Source organism: Hyla sarda, chromosome 5, assembly GCF_029499605.1.
Source record: "Hyla sarda isolate aHylSar1 chromosome 5, aHylSar1.hap1, whole genome shotgun sequence".
NCBI classification, from domain to species: domain Eukaryota; kingdom Metazoa; phylum Chordata; class Amphibia; order Anura; family Hylidae; genus Hyla; species Hyla sarda.
In genome coordinates, this window is record NC_079193.1 from 138,854,991 (window position 1) to 138,876,978 (window position 21,988).

Consider the following 21,988-nt stretch of genomic DNA (forward strand, 5'->3'; position numbering starts at 1 on the left):
CACAAAAAGAGAAACACATCCACCATAAGTAATTTGATCAACTTCTCAGCATAATTTCAAAAACTAACAGGTTGTTAGTATACATTTTGATCAAAAAGCCCACTCGCCACGTCAAGGCAGCCTGATTAGAGTGGGTCCCTAACCTGACACTGGTGTAGCGCCCGGTGGCGACCATTGCCTCTGAGACCCCATGCCCAACGGGGGGAGTGACCCAGTGGCCAGGCAGCCCCACTGCTGCCCGACCAAGCCCCTGGCTCTGGGCCACTCCACCCTACAGACAAAGCATCACAGAAACAATGGACGCCACAGAGAACCACACCAGCATGAAACCTACCATGTGTTTACTGACATAGGGCTGGGAGAATGGTAGGAGGAAACCCTTATGCAGTTTCCTACTAATTAAAAACACCTGGGCCAAGTGGGTGGAGTGGCGTGCTGGCTGTGGAATATCCCAGCAGCGTTTCACATCCTAGTCAAATCAGGTGGAAAGAGCAGTGTTTTTTTTTTCACTGAAAAGGATTTTTACTGTAACCATTAACCTCCCAGTTACTTTCTTTGGCATAGTATTACAGAGAGGGGCAGATAGATGTGTGTTGCCTCATACATTTCAACCAGCTGCCTCAACTTCATAAACCTTAGCAGAGGAGGCAGGAATGATTTTTCAGCGCAATTCTGTGTCTTTGTTCCACAACAAATCATCTGCTGGTTATACTAGTCTGTAAACTGTATAATACCCAGCAGCCCATTCTTAATAATCTTTGACAGAATGCAATTTTGTGTATAGTACACAGCATTTTTGTGCTGCAGTACTGTTGTGTATTGCTGGTGTTGTGCAAAAATACTTTTTTTTATGCATACTGTAGATCATTTTTCTGCCCTCATAAGTGTATACCACATACGTGCATCTAAGTAGTGTACTATTTTATAACTGTTAATCTGTCAAGGGCCTACATACTGTGTAAGGACAGACAAAAGTAATCACTGGCTGGTGTTTTACTCCAATACGTCTATTTGGCATACTGTAGCACATTATTCTGCCCTCATAAGTGCATACCACATACCTACATCTAAGTAGTGTACTATTTTAAATCTGTCAAGGGCCTAGTTACTGTGAAAGTCAAGGCAAAAGTAATCACCAGCTGGTGTTTTACTGAAATTCGTTTTTTTAAGCGTACTGTACCGCATTTTTCTGCCCTTGTAAGTGCATACCACATACCTACATCTAAGTGGTGCACTATTGTGTGCCTGTTAATCTGTCAAAGGCTTACATACTGTGAAAGGACAGCCAAAAGTAATCACCAGCTGGTGTTTTACTCCAATAATTTTTGAAGCGTACAGTAGTGCATTTTTCTGCCCTCATAAGTGCATACCACATACCTACATCTAAGTAGTGTACTATTTTGTACCTGTTAATCTGTCAAGGGCCTAGATACTGTGAAAGGCCAGCCAAAAGTGCACACCTGCTGCTGTTCTAGACAAATTGTTTTAAGTGTAGTGAAGCGTGTCAACATATGATTCACCACCATAAACTGACCTGGGAGAACCGTGGCTCCGATGAAGTGGTCCAGCCTTCTGCATCACCCAGTGGCACGCTGCTCCCTCTTTCAGCCAGCCAAGGCTCCCTCACCTCAGCTGAAGGGAGCTGTGTGTCATACCCTCCTTCTGTCACTTCAGATGCTCCTGCTCCTCCTACTTTTAGTCAGCCATTCCGCCAACAATCCATCGGCAAAGCCATGTCCAAGAGACAACAGTATGTGCCCACTCTTCTAATGGCGCATGTGCTCCTGTCCAAGTTGTACCTTTCAGAGAACTGATGGCTTGTGCCAAGCCGAGGTAGAGAGTGCCATTTCTTTGTGAAGAAGGCAGTACCAGCCCTGCACAATTTTGTGGAAGAGAAGGTGGGCCAGTCCTTGAGCCTGTCTGTGTGTGCCAAAGTGCACGGCAGCGCCGACGTCTGGAGCTCTAACTATGGTCAGGGACAATACATGTCCTTTACGGCTCACTGGGTGAATGTGGTTCCAGCACAGCCACAACACCAACTTGAACAGGTCACGCCTCTTCTTCCTCCATGCTCTCGGGCAGTTGGTCCTGTGACAGTGTGCGACTCCGCCTCCTCATCCTCCAACGTGTCCTCAGCCTCCACTTCCCGGACAAGTCTCAGTGGCCCTTCAGCATACCATATGTGTCACGCTGTTCTTCACATGGTTTGCCTTGTGACACAGGGGAGAAACTGCTAAAAGTCATTCGTAAAAAATCAGAGCATGGCTTACTCCACGAAAACTGGAAATGGGAACCATGGTGACTGACAACGGGAAGAACATCTTACATGCGCTGCGACTGGGAAGGCTGAGCCATACTCCCTGCATGGCACACCTGTTGAATCTGGTTGTCAAGCACTTCCTGAAGTCTTCACCCCATTTGCAAAACATCCTGACAATGGCAAGGAAACTGTGCATGCACTTCAGCCACTCGTACACAGCAAAGCACACCCTCCTTGAGCTGCAACATCAGAGCGGTATCCCCCAACATAGTCTGATTGATGAAGTTGCCAAACATTGGAATTCCACCCTTCATATGTTGGACTGACTGTACGAACAGAGAAAAGCCATCACCGATTTCTTGATGATCCAAGTGGATAGGGTTACTCCCCTGTGTAACTTCAATGTGAACCAGTGGCAGCTCATTCATTACACCTGCCGTTTGCTCAGGCCCTTTGAGGAAGCCACATTATTATTAAGTCGCCAGTATTACAGGGTGAACAACATCATTCCACTGCTTCATTTCTTACAACACGTGTTGGAAACGATGGCTGGTCAGGACACTGGAGACGTGGCACCCACATCTCACGGCCACTTGAGCCCTGTGGGGGCTGAACTGGAGGAGGAGGAGGGGAGGGACAAAGTGGAGCACAGTTTAGGTTTCACCAAATGGGCAGTTTTTCCAGTAATCTGACAGGAGTGGAGAAGCAAGAGCAGCCAGAGGAGCTAGAGGATTATGAGGAAGGCGCGACAGAGAACCCAGACACACCGCAGCAGTATGCAGTAGAGATGGATGCAGGGTCCCTCCAAGTCATTTGCACAAATGGCACGATGCATGCTCACTTGCTTGCGTAGTGACAGCCGAATTGTCACAATTTGGCATCGGGATGACTTCTGGATTTCTACCTCTATTGGACCCTCGCTACCTCCATAATAGGGGCCTTTTTTACACCCACTGAGAGGGAGGACAAACTGACCTACTACAGATTCATCCTATGTAGTCAGTTGGCCGATCGGCGCAATCGTCCATCCTCTCGCAGGTCTGAATCGGGGGGGCCCCCTGCGCTCACCTTCCGCTGCTGGGGAGGGGTTGGGTGGCACAGTGAAGCAACTCATCAGCAGCAGGTAGACATGGAGCAGGACCTGAACCAGCAGGTGGTGACATACCTTGACATGACCATGCCAACACACCTTGAAGATCCGCTGGACTTCTGGGCAGCCAAACTTGATTTGTGGCCACAACTAGCAGAGTTTCCCCTGGAAAAGCTGTCCTGTCCGACCTGTAGTGTGCCATCAGATCGGATGTTTAGTGCGGCCGGGGCCATAGTCACCCCGAGGAGAACTTGTCTGTCCACGAGACAGTCTGTCTGGAGAGGCTGACCTTTGTGAAGATGAATCAGGCATGGATCAGCCAGGATTTTCACCCACCAATGCCTGATGCATCAGAGTAGAGTGACCATGGCGCCACACCAACACTTCACAAAAACGGATAGTGCCAAACAGATTTAAGTTGCTGCTCCCCAGTTACAAACCTTCCTCTGCATTAGACCTTTTTTTACCCACCTTCGTCACCGTGTATTGCCACCCACCACACCCACCACACCACTGTCAGCGGGTCACTTTCAGGACTCCTGATGCTGCTGTTGCCACCTCCAGGCTGTCTCATTCAGCCACTATATGGTCTCTTCTCATGCTTCAGCCAACTCCAGGCTGTGCCATTCAGCCACAGTATGGTCTCCTCATGCTTCAGCCACCTCCAGGCTGTGCCATTCAGCCACTATATGGTCTCTTCATGCTGCCACAAACTCCAGGCTGTGCAATTCAGCCACTATATGGTCTCCTCATGCTTCAGCCAACTTCAGGCTGTGCCATTCAGCCACTATATGGTCTCCTCATGCTTCAGCCACCTCCAGGCTGTGCCATTCAGCCACTATATGGTCTCTTCATGCAACCACAAACTCCAGGCTGTGCCATTCCGCCACTATAGTGTCTCCTCATGATTCAGCCACCTCTAGGCTGTGCCAGTCAGCCAATATATGGTTTACTGATGCTGCTGGGCCTGGGCCTAAACATTTTTATGGTAGCACTAGCTAGCATAAATCTTCAATTGAAATTTCAAAATTTATCTTTTAATCTTAGGGATTGTGAAGCCCTAGTGTCTACTCGTGCTGCTGCCAGGTCCAGGCGGTGTCATTCAGCAACTATATGGTATCCTCATGCTTCCAACACCTCCACGCTGTGCCCTTTAGACACTATATGGTCTCCTCATGCTTCAGCCACCTTCAGGCTGTGCCATTCAGACACTATATGGGCTCCTCATGCTTCAGCTACCTCAAGGCTGTGCCATTCAGCCCCTATATGGTCTCCTCATACTGATGCCATCTCCAGGCTCTGTCATTGTGCCGCCATGTGACATGTGACTCCGGGGCCTGGGACACTAAAACTTGGGAGTTAAAATTTCAATTTCAAAATCATCATTTTCAATTTCAAAATCTTAAATTTTTGTCTACTCATGCTGCAGCCAACTCCAAGCTGTGCCATTCAGACACTATATGGTCTCCTCATGCTTCAGACAACTCCAGGCTGTGTCATTCAGCCAATATTTGTTTTACTAATGCTGCTGGTCCTGGGCCTAAAAATTTTTTTATGGTAGCACTAGCTACCATAAATCTTCAATTTAAATTTCAAAATTTATCTTTTAATCTTAGGGATTGTGAAGCAATAGTGTCTACTCATGCTGCTGCCAACTCCAGGCTGCGCCCTTCAGACAATATATGGTCTCCTCATGCTTCAACCAACTCCAGGCTGTGCCATTCAGACACTATATGGTCTCCCCATGCTGCCACAAACTCCAGGCAGTCATTCAGCCACTATATGGTCTCCTCATATTGATGCCACCTTCAGTCTCTGTCATTGTGCTGCCATGTGACATGTGACTCCATATTATATTTGGTCCTTAGTTTCAAGTTTAAAAATCTTAAATTTCAGTGGTCTCCTCATGCTTCAGCCAACTCCAGGCTGTGTCATTCAGCCATTATATGGTCTACTCATGCTTCAGCCACCTCCAGGCTATGTCATTCAGCCAGTATATGGTTTACTGATGCTGCTGGGCCTGTCCCTGGGCCTAAAAAAATTTTATGGTAGCACTACCTACCATAAATTTTCAATTTAAATTTCAAAATGTATCTTTTAATCTTAGGGATTGTGAAGCCCTACTTTCTCCTCATGCTGCGAACACCTCCACTCTGTGTCATTCAGCCACTATATGGTCTCCTCATGCTGCCAACACCTCTACGCTGTGTCATTCAGCCACTATATGGTCTCCTCATACTGATGCCACCTCCAGGCTTTGTCATTGTGAAGCTCTGCAGTAGTGATTCTAAAAGCGATGCCTGTAATCTGCATGTCATTCTGAATAACAGTGTTATTTCACTACCCCAGCACACTCCATATGCGTGTTAGAACAAAGCAAAGTTTTCTACACCCCTATTGAGGCTCTCTGTAGTCCAGAAATAGCAGTTTTTAATATAGATTTGCCCAGAATAAATTTGTATCGAACCAAAAATTCGGCGAATCGGCCAAATCAAATTTTTCAAAAGTTCGCTCATCTCTCACAGCCACCAATGGGGTTGTTCTAAATTCTCCTTAAAAATTTCAGCATAAAAAATTCTGCTTCAATTCCACTTCAATTCTGCTTCAATTCCACTCTAAAATCATTTCATCTGGAAAAATGAAGTCCCATTGAACATTTTCAATCCCCTGGCAGAATAGAATACAGCGTTGGAAGTTCCTCAGTGTGAATAGAGATGTGTAAAGATAATTAGAGTCAATGTATTAGAATTTGAGCAGAATAAGGGAGCGGAATAACTCAAGTAAATTCCACAGGGTTAACATACCCTTAGCTTCTGAGCACAGCCAGAGCCGACTGACTCAGTCGGCACTAAGACCGTGTAGACATTGTCGTCCCCATAGATGGCAATGTCTGTGGAGCGGATTTTGCGAGAACATTGAGCAGGTTCAATGTTCTGGCAGAATTTTTTTTCTCTGGATTTTCTTTCGCAAGTTTAGTTCACACAATTCTGAAGTGTGAATGTGTTCACGGAAAACCCATTCACCTGCATGTTAAGCTTCATGCAGCAAAATTTCTGATGGAAATTCCATAGTGTGAACCTTGCCTAAAGGTGAAATGGGCTAAGATGCAGTACCAGTCGCAGCATGTGGATAAGAATGGTGCAGCTGCAAAAAACCAAACAAAAACAAACTTTAACTCACCTTCCTCCGTTGCACCGCTATAAGCACGGATCTTCACCCTACGGTCAGCGTATCCCCAGTTGCCGCAATGTCCCGCCTAGGCCGGTGATAGGTTTAGTGCAGTGTCACGTAAGGAGCCAGGGGCCCCGCCCTCTCCCTGCTGCTCGGGCTCCTTACATGACACTGCACGTAGCCTATCACCAGCCATAGCCTATCACCAGCCATGGCAGGACATCGCTGCGGCCGGCGATACGCTGGCTGCAGTGTGACAATCCGTGCACACGGAAGAAGGAAGAAGACCGGAGGACCGAAGAGCTATTGCGGCGCTACGGGGGCGACGGAGGAAGGTGAGTTAATGTTTGTTTGTGTTTTTTTTGCAGGCTGGGCACAATGGGATGAAGACATTTTCACTATACTACTCCTTTAATTTTTAACATCCTCTAAATGTTCTATTAAGTCTCTTTTTCTTAATAACATATTTTTAAATGTAAGTACATGAAATATCCTGCCAGGAGGCATCAAGTATTAATGATACATTCTTTTAAAGTGGGCATTTTGCTGTTTCGCCCTATATTCTGTAAGGCATTTTGCATTTCATTTTTGTACTCGTCCCCCTTTTAACTTAATTAGTCCCATAGCAGAGCTGAGATTTATAGCCTACTCACAATGTTTCCATGAAAGATAAGGATCATTTAGGATATGTTATGTTTCTCAGAAGTACAATCCAAATGAGGGTGCCTTTGTTGACTTACCAGTTTTCCCATGCAGCGCTGTGAAGCAATTGTTTCCGCACACTTGTGATGAATGCTCATTTTGCAGGCTTTGCATCGCAGGCCATGTTTTGTGTTCGTTCCTGTCAACAGACATAGATTTTAATTAACCCCAATCAATAGTTCCCATGAATCTGACAAGTGGACAGTCTGAAAAGCTGATACACTTTTTGTCTTCTTTGCGAAGTAGAAATATGTAACCTTATGCTATTTTTTACAACATTCTGTGACAATTTCAGGGAAGTACATCAGGGAAGTACTGTTTTCCTATACAACCTGATATAATATATTATACAGTAGCTATTTTATTGATAAACCAGTGAGAACCACTCTGATTCCCATAAATGCTGTTCAGTTTGTTCTCTTTTTTCTTTCTGCATGCACCCATATTTTTTTCCGTACCATTTTCACAATCAAGAGGAACATTCCGGACAAATCCGGACAAAGATTCAGAGATTTGGAGCTCTTGCCCATTGCATTACCATAGATCAGTGTTGCCCAATACAGCTGCTGCAAAACTACAACTCCTAGCATGCCCCGACAGCAGATGAGTGTCAAGCCATATTGGAAGTTGTAGTCGTGCAACAGCTGCATAGCCACAGATTGGGCAACTTTGGTCTATGGTAGTGTTTCCCAGCCAATGTGCATCCAGCTGTTGCGAAACGACCATTCCCAGCATGCCTGGACAGCCGTAGGCTGTCCGGGCATGCTGGGAGTTGTCGTTTTGCAACAGCTGGAGGTACACTGGTTGGGAAACGCTGGTCTATGGCAGTTATTTCAAAGCTCTGAGCAGAACATGATCAAAGAAAGGTTTCAGTCACTGAATGTAAACGTTATGCATTCCAATTCACTGACAACAAGAATTACTAGCCATTGTAATCCTACTGTTCATCTGCCAAGCAAACATAACCATGCATTTATAAAGCCCATCAGTGCTAAATCAATATTGATTTTCTAAATTAGACATAATGCTAACAGTATTATTGCTAAGAGGCTGCCATCTGAATAAAGGTATAAATATGATTTTTCTATATTTATCTATATTAAGAAGGACCTATGGGGATTCCATGTTGGGTGCCCAACAGTGTTTGTACTTTCCTGGTACCGCTCGCCTCCTGTTCCCATTGTACGATTTGATTGACTCTCTTCTCCTTTGAATGAATAGTCAGATGAAAGGGAACGCTAATGCAAAATAGAATGCTTGCCCCAGGGGACGTGAATATGAAGCTGAGGGTGTATAAATCTTGTTCGGGGGGTGTTATAAGAAGCTTTACAATCACGTCCCCCTCAATAGGATTTACACCGCCTCAGCCTCCTGTTCACACCCTCTGAGTCGAGCATTTATACCCCGCTTATCTATTCAGTGAAAGGTACAGATACTTTGGAGTGGAAAAATGACAAGTGTGGAAAAGAAAGCTTCCGGAGTTTAGTTAAAATGGTGTTCATTTTATTAAAATGTTGCAGAAAACGAACGCTATTGCAGCTACAAATATGTCCAATCAGTCAGCAAGGAGCACTCTAAGGATGTCAGCTTTTAAGGCAGAATTCTTGTGAAAGCTACTCTACCCTTATCAATCTTGTAGTCAGTCAATATCAGTGGAACATGAGTAATGCAATGTGTTTACCAAATAACTCTATATTGTAAATTAATTTTTATAAATTTCAAGTTGTGTTGAACCCCTGTGCTCACTTCATAGACTGTAAGTGATGGCAGCTATCAGCGATCTTGGCATTCCCCATCATTATCCCCTTAAGTGCCATGATCTATAGTGATCCCAGCTGAATCAGAACCCCCACAACATGTATGGGGGGGTCCGATCAATTTGTTTGCCTGCTGGAGGTCCCCATACTTGCTTCATACACGTGCCGGCTTTGATTTGCTAATAAAGCTTGCAAAGCCAGGCTCTATTTGCAGATCACTGATAACACTGAGTAAAGCTATGCAATATAATAGCATTGTACAGTGTCAGCAATCTCAATATTGCATGTAAAAGTCCATTAAATAAAATATTTATATATTTTTTTTATACAAATAAGCCCCTTCCCTTATAAAAATTTTAATCACCTCTTTTCCATTTTTCAAATAAAAAAAATAAATAAATAGATAACACATATTTGGTATCGTCGTGTGTGGAAACTATGAAAACATTATGTTTATAATGCTATACAGTAAACAGTGTAAATGCACAAAAAAAAGTCAGCAATTGCAGATTCTGCTACAGCTGCCAAGACCAAGATTGCACTGGTCTTGGCAACATTACCCCACAGGATTTACCCTATAGGATTGACAGGACAATCCCTCTTTCCCTCCGGCAACCCTGCAATGCGATTACAGGATACCGATGGTTGTCATGGCAGCAGGAGGCCAGCTGATGGCCTCCTGTCTGCCAAGTAGGGCAACCTGTGAGGTCTAGCCAAAGGAGTGTCAGAGTGTCAGTGTAATGTCAATGTTATGTACTGCAGCATAGTATAACAGGAAAAAGTAACTAGTATAAAAATAAAAACATTTTCAATAAATATATCAAGAGTAAAAAAAATGTATGTACATGACCCTTTCCCAATAAAGCCCTGTATTATCACAAAAAAATCAGAAAGCATTGCCATTTCCTTAAGGACTTTTACAATAAAAAGTGCAAGAATCGCTATTTTTGGTAGAAAACATGGAATAAAAATAATCAAAATAATCAAAGATAATCAAAGGTTAGCATGTATCTCAGAACTGGTACCATTAAAAAGTATAGCTTGTCCCGCAAAAAATAAGCCCTCACACAATGGCGTATGATAAAAAAAATAAACAGGCACATTTGTACATGGCAACAAAAAAAAAAAAAAAAAGAGAAAAAAAGGATTTTGTTGTAAAAAGGAAAAAGAACATAAAAAGCAATATAGATTGGGTACATAATCATACCGATCCACAGAATAAAGATAAAATAATTTTTACCTCACAGTAAAAAAATATTTAAAAAACATGAGAAATCTTAAAATTTTTCACAATATTTTGGAGTCTTTTGCAAAAAATGCTGCACTTATCAACAGATTTACCACTAATATAAAGTACAATGTGTGACACAAAAAAAAAAAAAATATCTCAGAATCGCTTCACTCTGTAATAGCATTTCAAAGTTAATACAACTTAAGAGACAGATCAGATGAGATAAATTGGGTCTGGTCATTAAGGTAAGAAAAGGCAACATCCTTAAGTTTTTAGAGATGAGCACAACCTAAACATTACTACTGGTTACGTTGTGCTCATATAACCAGTACATAATGCACACTGTTATTGCTATATATGCTTTACAAGTTACTCTCGGAATACAGATGCTTATCTGATTTCTTTAAGAACTTGAGTACAATGTAATGCCAGAAAAGATGAGATCTCTTAAGTGTTCAAGTGTGTAACCACTGTGTGGAGGCATCACTAACAGGAGCTCATTCATCTAAATAAAAAATTGGCTTTGGATAGGGGATAAGATGTCTAGTGGCGGAGTACCCCTTTAATTACAAAAAAAAAAGTGTTTAGGAGATGCCTACAAGTCTCAATGGATATTACAATGTCTCAAGAGAATGCAACTAGAACGTGTCAAAAGGTTTTTTTTTTTTTTTTTTTTAATGACAGGTACTGTCCAAGCTGAAACACAGGCAGGGACAAAGTCCAGTAAGAGAGGAGACTAGCACTCCTCTATGCTAATTCCTGTCCTATTAGACTGCAGCATGAAAACAGAGAGGAGGGGGGGTTACAGATCAGTCTGCAGTGATTGGACGAAGAGACCCAGCACAGCACAGCAGACTAAGAGAGAAAGATAAGAGTGAGAGCAAAAGACCCCCCCAGAGCACAGAATGGAAAACCAAGTGAGCAACAGAAAGAAGGTATTTATAAGACATATATAGGTGCTGGGATAAAAAATTTGGACATCAAAGGTCAGTAAAAATGGGACATCACTGGAGCGCCAGACTATCAGGAATAGACGGTAGATCAAACTTCCAGATATAGTTTTATTGTAAAAAGTTAAAACAATGCTTCACATAGGGCGTCTCGAAAAGTCCTATGTGAAGCGCTGTTTTAACTTTTTACAATAAAACTACATCTGGAAGTTTGATCTACCCTCTATTCCTGAGGGTCTAGCGCTCCAGTGGTGTCCCATTTTTGCTGACCTTTGATGTCCGAATTTTTTATCCTATCTACTCCGGTACCAGTATCTCCTTACTGGCGGCACCCATGTGCCGCTGACCTTTTATTTCCCATGCGAACATAGGTGCTGTGCTCTGAGCATAACACCATTTGGTAAGACACAAATCTTCTTTTTCCCCACAGTACACACTTACCTTACGATCTTCACCAGGTGCGCACGGCTTTGTCTTTTACTATTTTCACATATATCGGCGCTAGACTCATAAAAATATGTGCATTTGTACATGGTCAGGATCAGGTACTAAGTAATATATAACATTTTTGTGATATGACAGCTCATTATTAGAGATGAGTGAATCGAAGCTGACGAACCCGAATTCATTACGAATTTCATGAAATATTCGATTCACAACAAATGCGAATATCGCCGCAATTCTATTGCGTGAATCGCTTCATTAAACTCCATTTTACAGCGTTCCAGGCTCCAGGACACCTAAAATGGCGGATCCACATGTCAGTACATTGGGCAGGGGATGCTGGGAAGGTGGGAAGGCAAGGCGGGAAGGGAGTTAGGCGGAATGACCCTGAATCAAATGCAGGATGCAGCCTATCAGCATTCAGTCACCCCTGTGATGTCACAGCCCGATATAATCAGCAGCCATTTTGCGGCTGCTCATTTCATGCCATACACTGCAGAGGGATAGGAAGGACTGTGTATCTCTGTGTGTTACACAGACACGCTGAATTCATCATAGCGCAGCGTTCCACTTCCAACTGCTAGTCACATCAGCATTGTGGACATTTTTACACCAGCCATTAACCTCCCAGTCACTTTATTCAGAATTTTATCAGAGAGGGGCAGATAGCTTTTCGTTGCCTCATACATAACAACTGTCACGATGCCGGCTGGCAGGAGGTGGATCCTCTGTGCCAGAGAGGGATTGGCGTGGACCGTGCTAGTTGACCGGTTCTAAGCTACTACTGGTGTTCACCAGAGCCCGCCGCAAAGCGGGATGGTCTTGCTGCGGCGGTAGTAACCAGGTCGTATCCACTAGCAACGGCTCAACCTCTCTGACTGCTGAAGATAGGCGCGGTACAAGGGAGTAGACAGAAGCAAGGTCGGACGTAGCAGAAGGTCGGGGCAGGCAGCAAGGATCGTAGTCAGGGGCAACGGCAGGAGGTCTGGAACACAGGCTAGGAACACACAAGGGAACGCTTTCACTAGGCACAAGGGCAACAAGATCCGGCGAGGGAGTGCAGGGGAAGAGAGGTATACATAGGGAGTGCACAGGTGAAAACACTAATTGGAACCACTGCGCCAATCAGTGGCGCAGTGGCCCTTTAAATCGCAGAGACCCGGCGCACGCGCGCCCTAGGGAGCGGGGCCGCGTGCGCCGGGACAGGACCGAGGGAGAGCGAGTCAGGTACGGAAGCCGGGGTGCGCATCGCGAGCGGGCGCCACCCGCATTGCGAATCGCATCCCGGCTGGAGGCGGTATCGCAGCGCACCCGGTCAGTGGAACTGACCGGGGCGCTGCCATAGCGAGGATGTTGCGAGCGCTCCGGGGAGGAGCGGGGACCCGGAGCGCTCGGCGTAACAACAACAAGCTGCCTTAACTTCATGAACCGTATCACAGGAGCCAGGAATGATTTTTCAGCGCAATTCTGTGTATTTTTTCCACAAGAAATCATCTGCTGCTTATACTAGTCTGTAGACGGTATAATACCCAGCAGTTTACTCCATTCTTAATATTCTTTGACAGAGTGCAATTTTGTGTTTAATACACATTTTTCTTTTGTGGTGCTGAACTTTTGTGTGCTGCTGGTGTTGTGCAAAAATACATTTTTTCAGCAGACTGTAGTGCATTTTTCTGCCCTCATACGTGTATACCACATACCTACATCAAAGCAGTCTACTATTTTGTAGCTGTAAATCTGTAACAAATCTAGATACTGGGAAATTCCAGGCAAAAGTAGTCACCGGCTGGTGTTTTACAAAAATATGTTTTCCTAGTGTACTGTAGCACATTTTTTTGTCCCCCATACGTGCAAACAACATACCTACATCTGAGTAGTGCACTTTTTTGTACTTGTTAATCTGTAATAAGCCTACATACAGTGAAAGGCCAGGGAAAAGTAATCATTGGCTGTTGTTTCATGAAAATATGTTTTCCAAGTGTACTGTAGCGCATTTTTTTGCCCTCATCCATGCATACCACATACCTACATCTAAGTAGTGTACCATTTTGTACCTGTTAATCTGTCAAGGGCCTACATACTGTGAAAGGACAGCCAAAAGTAATCACCGGCTGGTGTTTTACAAAAATACAGATTTTTTTGGCGCTTTGTAGCGCATTCTTCTGCCCTCATAAGTGCATACCGCATACGTACATCTAAGTAGTGTACTATTTTGTACCTGTTAATCTGTCAAGGTCCTACATACTGTGAATGAACAGCCAAAAGTACTCATCGGCTGGTGTTGTACTCAGATACTATTTTACGTGTACTGTAGAGTATTTTTCTGCCATCATCAGTGCATACCTACATCTAAGTAGTGTACTATTTTGTACCTGTTAATCTGTCGAGGGCCTACATACTGTGAAGAGACAGACATAAGTAATCTTCTGCTGGTATTTTACAAAAATACAGAGTATTTAGGAATACTGTAGCGCATTTTTCTGCCCTCATCAGTGCATACCACATGCGTACATCTAAGTAGTGTACTATTTTGTACCTCTTAATTAGTGTTGCTCGCGAATATTCGCAATTCGAATTTTAATTGCAAATATCGCATATTCGCGAATTCACGAATATTATGAATATAGCACTATATATTTGTAATTACGAATATTCGTTTTTTTCCGCATATACGAAAATGTATGCGCATACCGAAAATATATGCGCATATTCGCGAATATTGAGTCCTCCCTTATTTAATGGTATAGGGAACTATGACTGGTGCATTAACTCTGTGATTTTTTGCCCACTGCAACCAATAGGCTCATTGTGGTCTTTGGGGATCTCACGGCATATATAACAGTAATATAAGCAGGACCGTCTCGGCAGCACAGTGGATGGGAGACCACCACGGGTTTGAGTCCCGGGGTGGGACAGAGTGTTACAGCTTTGTGGATAAACTTAACTTTCCTGGAAAAGCTGCTGAGTTGCCCATAGCAACCAATCTGATTGCTTTTTTCACAAGGCCTCTGCAAAATGAAAGAAGCGATCTAATTGGTTGCTATGGGCAACTACAAAACTTTCCTAGAAAAGTTTGAGTTGCCCATAGCAACCAGATTGCTTCCTTCATTTTTCAGAGGCCTTTTCAACTCTTCCTCTACACTGGTTTTGATGAATCTCCCCCATAGAGGGAGATTTATCAAAACCTGTCCAGAGGAAAAGTTTCTGAGTTTCCCATAGCAACCAATCAGATTGCTTCCTTCATTTTGCAGAAAAATGAAAGAAGCAATCTGATTGGTTGCTATGGGCAACTTAGCTGCTTTTCCAGTAAAGTTAAACCACAGCACTGTAACATTCTGCCCCACCCCAGGACTTGAACCCGTGGTGGTCTCCCATCCACTGTGCTGCCAAGACAGTCCTGCTTATCTTACTGTTTCATATGCCGTGAGAACCTCATAGACCACAATGGGCCTATTGGTTTCAATAGGCAAAAAACCCCAGAGTTAATGCACTAGTCAAAGTTCCCTATACTATTAAAGAAGGGAGGGCTCAATATTAACGAATATGCGCATATGCGGAAAACCAGTGTAGAGGAAGAGTTGTGCAGTTGTCCATAGCAACCAATCAGATTGCTTCCTTCATTTTTGAAAAGGCCTCTGAGAAATGAAAGAAGCGATCTGATTGGTTGCTATGGGCAACTCAGAAACTTTTCCTCTGGACAGGTTTTGATAAATCTCCCTCTATGGGGGAGATTCATCAAAACCAGTGTAGAGAAAAAGTTGTGCAGTTGCCCATAGCAACCAATTAGATTGCTTCTTTCATTTTTGAAAAGGCACACGTGTTAATTCTGGTTGTCAAGCAGTTCCTGAAGTGTTCCCCCCATTTGCGAGACATCCTAAGAATGGGAAGGAAACTTTGCATGCACTTCAGCCACTCGTACACCTCAAAGCACACCCTCCTTCAGCTGCAGCGTCAGAATGGTATCCCCCAACATAGTCTGGTTTGTGACATTGCCACACATTGGAATTCCACCCTCCATATGTTGGACTGATTGTATGAACAGAGAAAAGCCATCACCGATTTTTTGATGATCCAAGCGGATACGGGTAATCCCTTGTGTAACTTCAATGTGAACCAGTGGCAGCTCATACATGACACCTGCCATTTGCTCAGGCCCTTTGAGGAAGCTACATTATACCTAAGTTGCCAGGATTTTAAGATGAACTACGTCATTCCACTGCTTCATATCCTACAACAAGTGTTGGAAACAATGGCTGGTCAGGGCAATGGAGACTTTGCGGCTATATCTCACGGCCACATGAGCCATGTGGGAGCTGAACTGGAGAAGGAGGAGGATGAGGGGCACAGTGGAGCACTGTTTAGATTTCATGAGATGGGCGGTGTTTCTAGTCATCTGACAGGAGAGGAGGAGCATGATCATCTAGAGGAGCTAGAGGGTTATAAAGGAAGGTGAGACAGAGGACCCAGAAACACCGTGGCAGTATGCAGTGGAGATGGAGGCAGGAAGTCCCTCCGAATCACTTGCACAAATGGCATGATGCATGTTCACTTGCTTGCGTAGTGACAGCCGAATTGTCACCATTCAGCATCGGGATGACTTCTGGCTCTCCACCTTATTGGACCCTCGCTACCGGCACAAAATGGAGGTCATTTTTACACCCACTGAGAGGGAGGACAAACTGACCTACTACAGAGAGATCCTACATAGTCACTTGACTGATGCCTATCGGCGCCATCATCCATCCACTAGCAGGTCTTACTCGGCGGGCCCTCTGCACTCACCTTCCACTGCCATGGCTTCTGGGGAGGGGTGGGGTGGAAGGAGCAGTACCAGCTCCATCAGCAGCAGCCTGAGTCTACAGTCGCTGATGAGAACCTTTCTTCAACCACATAGTGCAGCAACTCATCAGCAGCAGGTAGACATGGAGCAGGACCTGAACCACGTGGTGGCACATCTTGACATGGCCATGTCAACAAACATTGAAGATCCACTGGACTTCTGGGCAGCCAAACTAATTTGTGGCCGCAACTAGCAGAGTTTGCCCTGGAAAAGTCCTGCCCAGCAATTAGTGGGGCATCAGAGTGGGTGTTTAGTCACCCCAAGGAGAACTCGTCTGTCCACCAAAAATGTGGAGAGACTGACCTTTGTGAAGATGAATAAGGCATGGATCAGTCAGGATTTCCACCCACCAATGCCAGATGCATCAGAGTAGATTGACCATGGTGCTACACCAACACTTCACAAATATGGATAGTGCCAAACAGATATAAGGCACTGCTCCCCAGTTACAAACATTCCAGCCACCTTCATCACCGGGTACTGGTATTGCCACCCACCACACCATTCTGTCACTGGGTCACTTTCAGGACTCCTGATGCTGCTGCCACCTCCAGGCTGTTTCATTCAGCCACTATTTTGTCTCCTTCTGCTTCTGTTAACTCCAGGCTGTGCCATTCAGCCACTATATGGTCTCCTCATGCTTCGGCCAACTCCAGGCTGTACCATTCAGCCACTATATGGGCTCCTTTTGCTTTCCCCACCCCCAGGCTGTGTCATGAAGCAAAAATATTGTTTTCTGATGCTGCTGGGACTGTCTTGGATATTACCTACATTTTTTTTTATGTTAGCACTAGCAAACATACACACTCAATCGAGATTTCAACATTGATCTTTTAATGTTAGGGGTTGTGAAGCCCTCTTATGTACGCATCCTGCTGCCTGATCCAGGGTGTGTGTTTCCGGAACTACATGGCTTATGTCACGTGCTGCGCTCCGGCCGCTGCGCTCCGGCCGCTGTGCTCCGGCCGTGTGCACAGTGTTCCGGCGTCCCCGTCTGTCGGCGGAGCTGGGATTCGCATCGCGGAACGCGCCCGCATGCAAATCCCACCCTGTCACTTACCCTGCTCTGCTTACCCTGCTAACTCAGCGGAGCCCTGAAATTTAAAGAGCCAGTGCACCCATAATTAGTCTTGCACCTGACACCACATTATAAGTTCCTACACCTCCCACACCCCCCATGCGGGATCTTCAACGTTTCCTATTGCCTGTTGCCGTACCCGTGTACCCAGACCTTCCTGCTTCGTATTTTGACTACGAAAATTTGTCGCCTGCCTTGACCTTCTGCTACGTTGACTACGCTACAGCCTCATCCGTCTGTACCTCGCCTTGCCCAGTTACCTGTGTGGTCAAGCCATGTCGGGGGTAGCGGCCTGGGTGTCGCCTGCCGCAGCAAGCCCATCCTGCCTTGCGGCGGGCTCTGGTGAAGACAAGTGGCACCTTAGCCTCCGCTCCCCAATACGGTCCATCCGAGTCATTAGCCACACAGGTAGAGGATCCCCATCTTGTTCCAGACCACCTGCATTCAGGTGCGTGACAGCTTCCCGATGCTGCTGGGCCTGTGCCTAAAATTTTTTGATGTTAGCACTAGCTAATATACGTCTTGTATACAGATTACAACATTAACATTTTAATGTTAGGGGTCGTGAAGCCCTGCTCCAGTCTGTGTGTTTCAGCAACTTTATGGTTTAGTGATGCTGCTGGACTTGGGCCTTAAATTCTTTGATGATAGCACGAGGTAACATACCTCTTCAATAGAAATTTCAACATTGATCTTTCAATATTAGGGGTTGTGAACCCATCTTGTGTACTCATGCTGCTGCAAGCTCCTGTATGTGTCATATAGCAACTACATGGTTAAGTGATGCTGCTGAGCCTAGGACATTACCTATATATGTTTATGGTAGCACTAGGTACCATACATCTTCAATTGAAATTTCAAAATTCATCTTTCATTATTAGAGATTGTGAGGCCCTATTGTCTCCTCATCTGCCGCCAACTCCAGGCTCCAGGCTGACAACACCTCCACACTGTGTCATTCAGTCACTATATGGTCTCCTCATGCTGCGAACACCTCCACGCCATGTCATTCAACCACTATATGGTCTCCTAATGCTGCCAACACCTTCACGCTGTGTCATTCAGCCTCTATATGGTCCCCTCATGCTTCAGCCTCATCCAAGCTGTGTCATCCAGCCACTATATGGCCTCCTCATGCTGCCACCACCTCCATGCTGTGTCCTTCAGCCACTGTATGGTCTCCTTATGCTGCCAACACCTCCACGCTGTCATTCAACCACTATATTGTCTCCTCATGTTGCCAACACCTCCACGCTGTGTCATTCAGCCACTACATGGTCTCCTCCTGCTGCGAACACCTCCACGCCGTGTCATTCAGCCACTATATGGTCTCCTAATGCTGCCAACACCTTCACGCTGTGTCATTCAGCCACTATATGGTCTCCTCATGCTTCAGCCTTATCCAAGCTGTGTCATCCAGCCACTATATGGACTCCTCATGCTGCCACCACCTCCACGCTGTATCATTCAGCCACTGTATAGCCTCCTCATGCTGTCAACACCTCCACACTGTGTCATTTAGCCACTATATGGTCTCCTCATTCTGACAACACCTCCACACCATGTCATTCAACCACTTTATGGTCACCTAATGCTGCCAACACCTTCATGCTGTGTCATTCAGCCACACGCTGTGTCATGCTTCAGCCTCATCCAAGCTGTGTCATCCAGCCACTATATGGTCTCCTCATGCTGCCGCCAACTCCACGCTGTGTCATTCAGCCACTGCATGGTCTCCTTATGCTGCCAACACCTCCACGCTGTCATTCAGCCACTTTATCGTCTCCTCATGCTGCCAACACCTGCACACTGTGTCATTCAGCCACTACATGGTCTCCTCCTGCTGCGAACTCCTCCACGCCGTGTCATTCAGCCACTATATGGTCTCCTAATGCTGCCAACACCTCTACGCTGTGTCATTCAACCACTATATGGTCTCCTCATGCTTCAGCCTTATCCAAGCTGTGTCATCAAGCCACTATATGGTCTCCTCATGCTGCCACCACCTCCGCGCTGTGTCATTCAGCCACTGTATGGTCTCCTCATGCTGCCAACACCTCCACGCTTTGTCATTCAGCCACTATATGGTCTCCTCATGCTGCCAACACCTCCACGCTGTGTCATTCAGTCACTATATGGTCTCCTCATGCTTCAGCCTCATCCAAGCTGTGTCATTCAGCCACTATATGGTCTCCTCATGCTGCCAACACCTCCATGCTGTGTCATTCAGCCACTATATGGTCTCCTCATTCTGCCAACATCTCCACACTGTGTCATTCAGCCACTATATGGTCTCCTAATGCTGCCAAAACCTCCATGCTGTGTCATTCAGCCACTGTATAGTCTCCTTATGCTGCCAAAACCTCCACGCTGTGTCATTCAGCCACTATATGGTCTCCTCATACTGATGCCACCTCAAGGCTCTGTCATTGTGCCGCTCTGTGGCAGCGATTCTAAAAGCGATGCCGGTAATCTGCATGTTATTCTGAATAACAGTATTATTTCACTACCCCAGCACACCCCAGCACAGCAAAGTGTTCTATACCCCTATTGAGGCTCTCTGTAGGCTAGAAATAGCCGTTTTTAATATAGATTCGCCACAAATAAATTCGAATCGAACTGAATTTTTTCGAAAGATTTGGCTAGTTGGCCGAATCGAATTTTTAAAAATTCGCTCATCTCTACTCATTATGATATGAAAGATGAGCTCTGATTGGTTGTTATCTGAAAATCTGGCCATTTTGGTTTCCACCAGATAGATAAATAAGGCCAATGTATTTTTAAAGGTCATTTGCTCCAAATTGTCATAGCATCGGTTTTATTATAATCCCCTAATGTATATTACAAAGTGATAATTATTAATTAAGTGTCACATACTGACAGTTTATTTACAATAACATTAGCACATGACACCCTTCACTTCATTTTTTTTAAACTAGATTATGTGTCTTTGCAGACCTTAATGTATGACTAACTGTCTGTCCCTAGCTTATACACTGATCAGCCATAACATTAAAACCACTATAGTGAAGTAAGTAACATTTATTATCTTGTGACATTTGCATCTGTCAAGGGGTAGAATATATTATACAGCAAGTGAACAGTCAGATTCTGAAGATGATGTGGAAAATGTATCAATGGCTTCTGTGTAGGCTTTAGTGAAAAACAATTGCAAATATTTTTTCCACAAAAAAATTGTGACTGTTTTACACCAGTTTTCTAGAGAAAACATTGCTAAATTATCTTGATTTGTTGGAAGCAATAAAAATTGTCATGTTCAGGGACAGAGCAATGCTCACAAAAGAGAAAATCTGAATTCAAATAGAGAAAAAAGACATGCTCTCACATCCACAACATGCACAGTGATCTAATGCTTCTCAGCAACATTTATTAAACGAACAGGTCGTTAGTGTACTTTATGATCATGAAGTGCAAGCCCACTAGCAACGTCACGGCCACCTGTAAGTAGTAGGTCCCTAACGTCCCTAGCATAAAATGGCATAGCACTGGGCGGCGACCACCACCGCTGCAACACCAGTGCCCCCACAGGGGTAACGACCCACTGGCAGAGCAGCAACAATGCCACTCAAACCAGTCCCAGGGCAGCGCCTCCAAATATACACGGTGCCGCGGCAGCAATGGACGCCGCACAGCACCACACAAATGTGAACAAGGTGTAAAAGCTCACTTACCATGTGCTCTCAGTCAATCTGGGAGATTGCAGAAAGAAAGGAGCCCTGTGCAGCTTCCTGCTAATTTATATAGGGCTGGGCTGAGGGGGAGGGAAGAGTGCAGACCAAGTAAAAAAAAAAAAAAGAGGGGGATGGAAAAAATGTGAATTCAAATAGAGAAAACAGTTACAGCGGTGGTGGTAGCCGCACAGTGCTATGCCATTTTAGCTAGGACGTTAGGGACCCACTACTTACAGGTGGCTGTGACGTGGCTAGTGGGCTTGCACTTCATGAACATAAAGTACACTAAAGACCTGTTAGTTTAATAAATATTGCTGAGAAGCATTAGATCATTGTGAATGTGCATGTTGTGGATGTGTGACCATGTCTGTTTTCTCTATTTGAATTCATATTATGTTATCTATCCCCCTCTCTTTTTTTGTTGTTTTACTTGGTCTGCACTCTGTCCCTCCCCCTCAGCCCAGCTATATATAAATAATCAGGAAGTTGGGCCCCTTCCTTTCTGGCAGCCTCCCAGTCTGACTGGGAGCACATGGTAAGTGAGCTTTTACACCTTGTTTACACTGGTGTGGTGCTGTGCGGGGTCCATTGCTGCCGCGGCACCATCTCCATGGGGAGGCATGGCCCTGGGACTGGTTTTGAGTGGCATCGGAGCTGCTCTGACAGTGGGTCATTACCCCTGTGGGGGCACTTGTGTTGTGGCAGTAGGGGTCGCCGCACAGTGCTACGCCATTTTATGCTAGGGACTAGGGATGTCCCGATACCGATACTAG

General features: G+C 45.0%; 1 protein-coding gene across 2 annotated transcripts in view; it reads right to left on the reverse strand.

Annotated features, from left to right (window-relative positions):
• Positions 1-21,988, reverse strand: part of STAC (SH3 and cysteine rich domain) — a 288,021-nt gene that overhangs the window by 80,936 nt on the left and 185,097 nt on the right. For both annotated transcript variants that reach the window (XM_056520385.1, XM_056520384.1), the window contains exon 3: positions 7,262-7,362. In XM_056520385.1, coding sequence (XP_056376360.1) covers positions 7,262-7,362 — 101 coding nt within the window. The remainder of the gene's footprint in view (positions 1-7,261; positions 7,363-21,988) is intronic.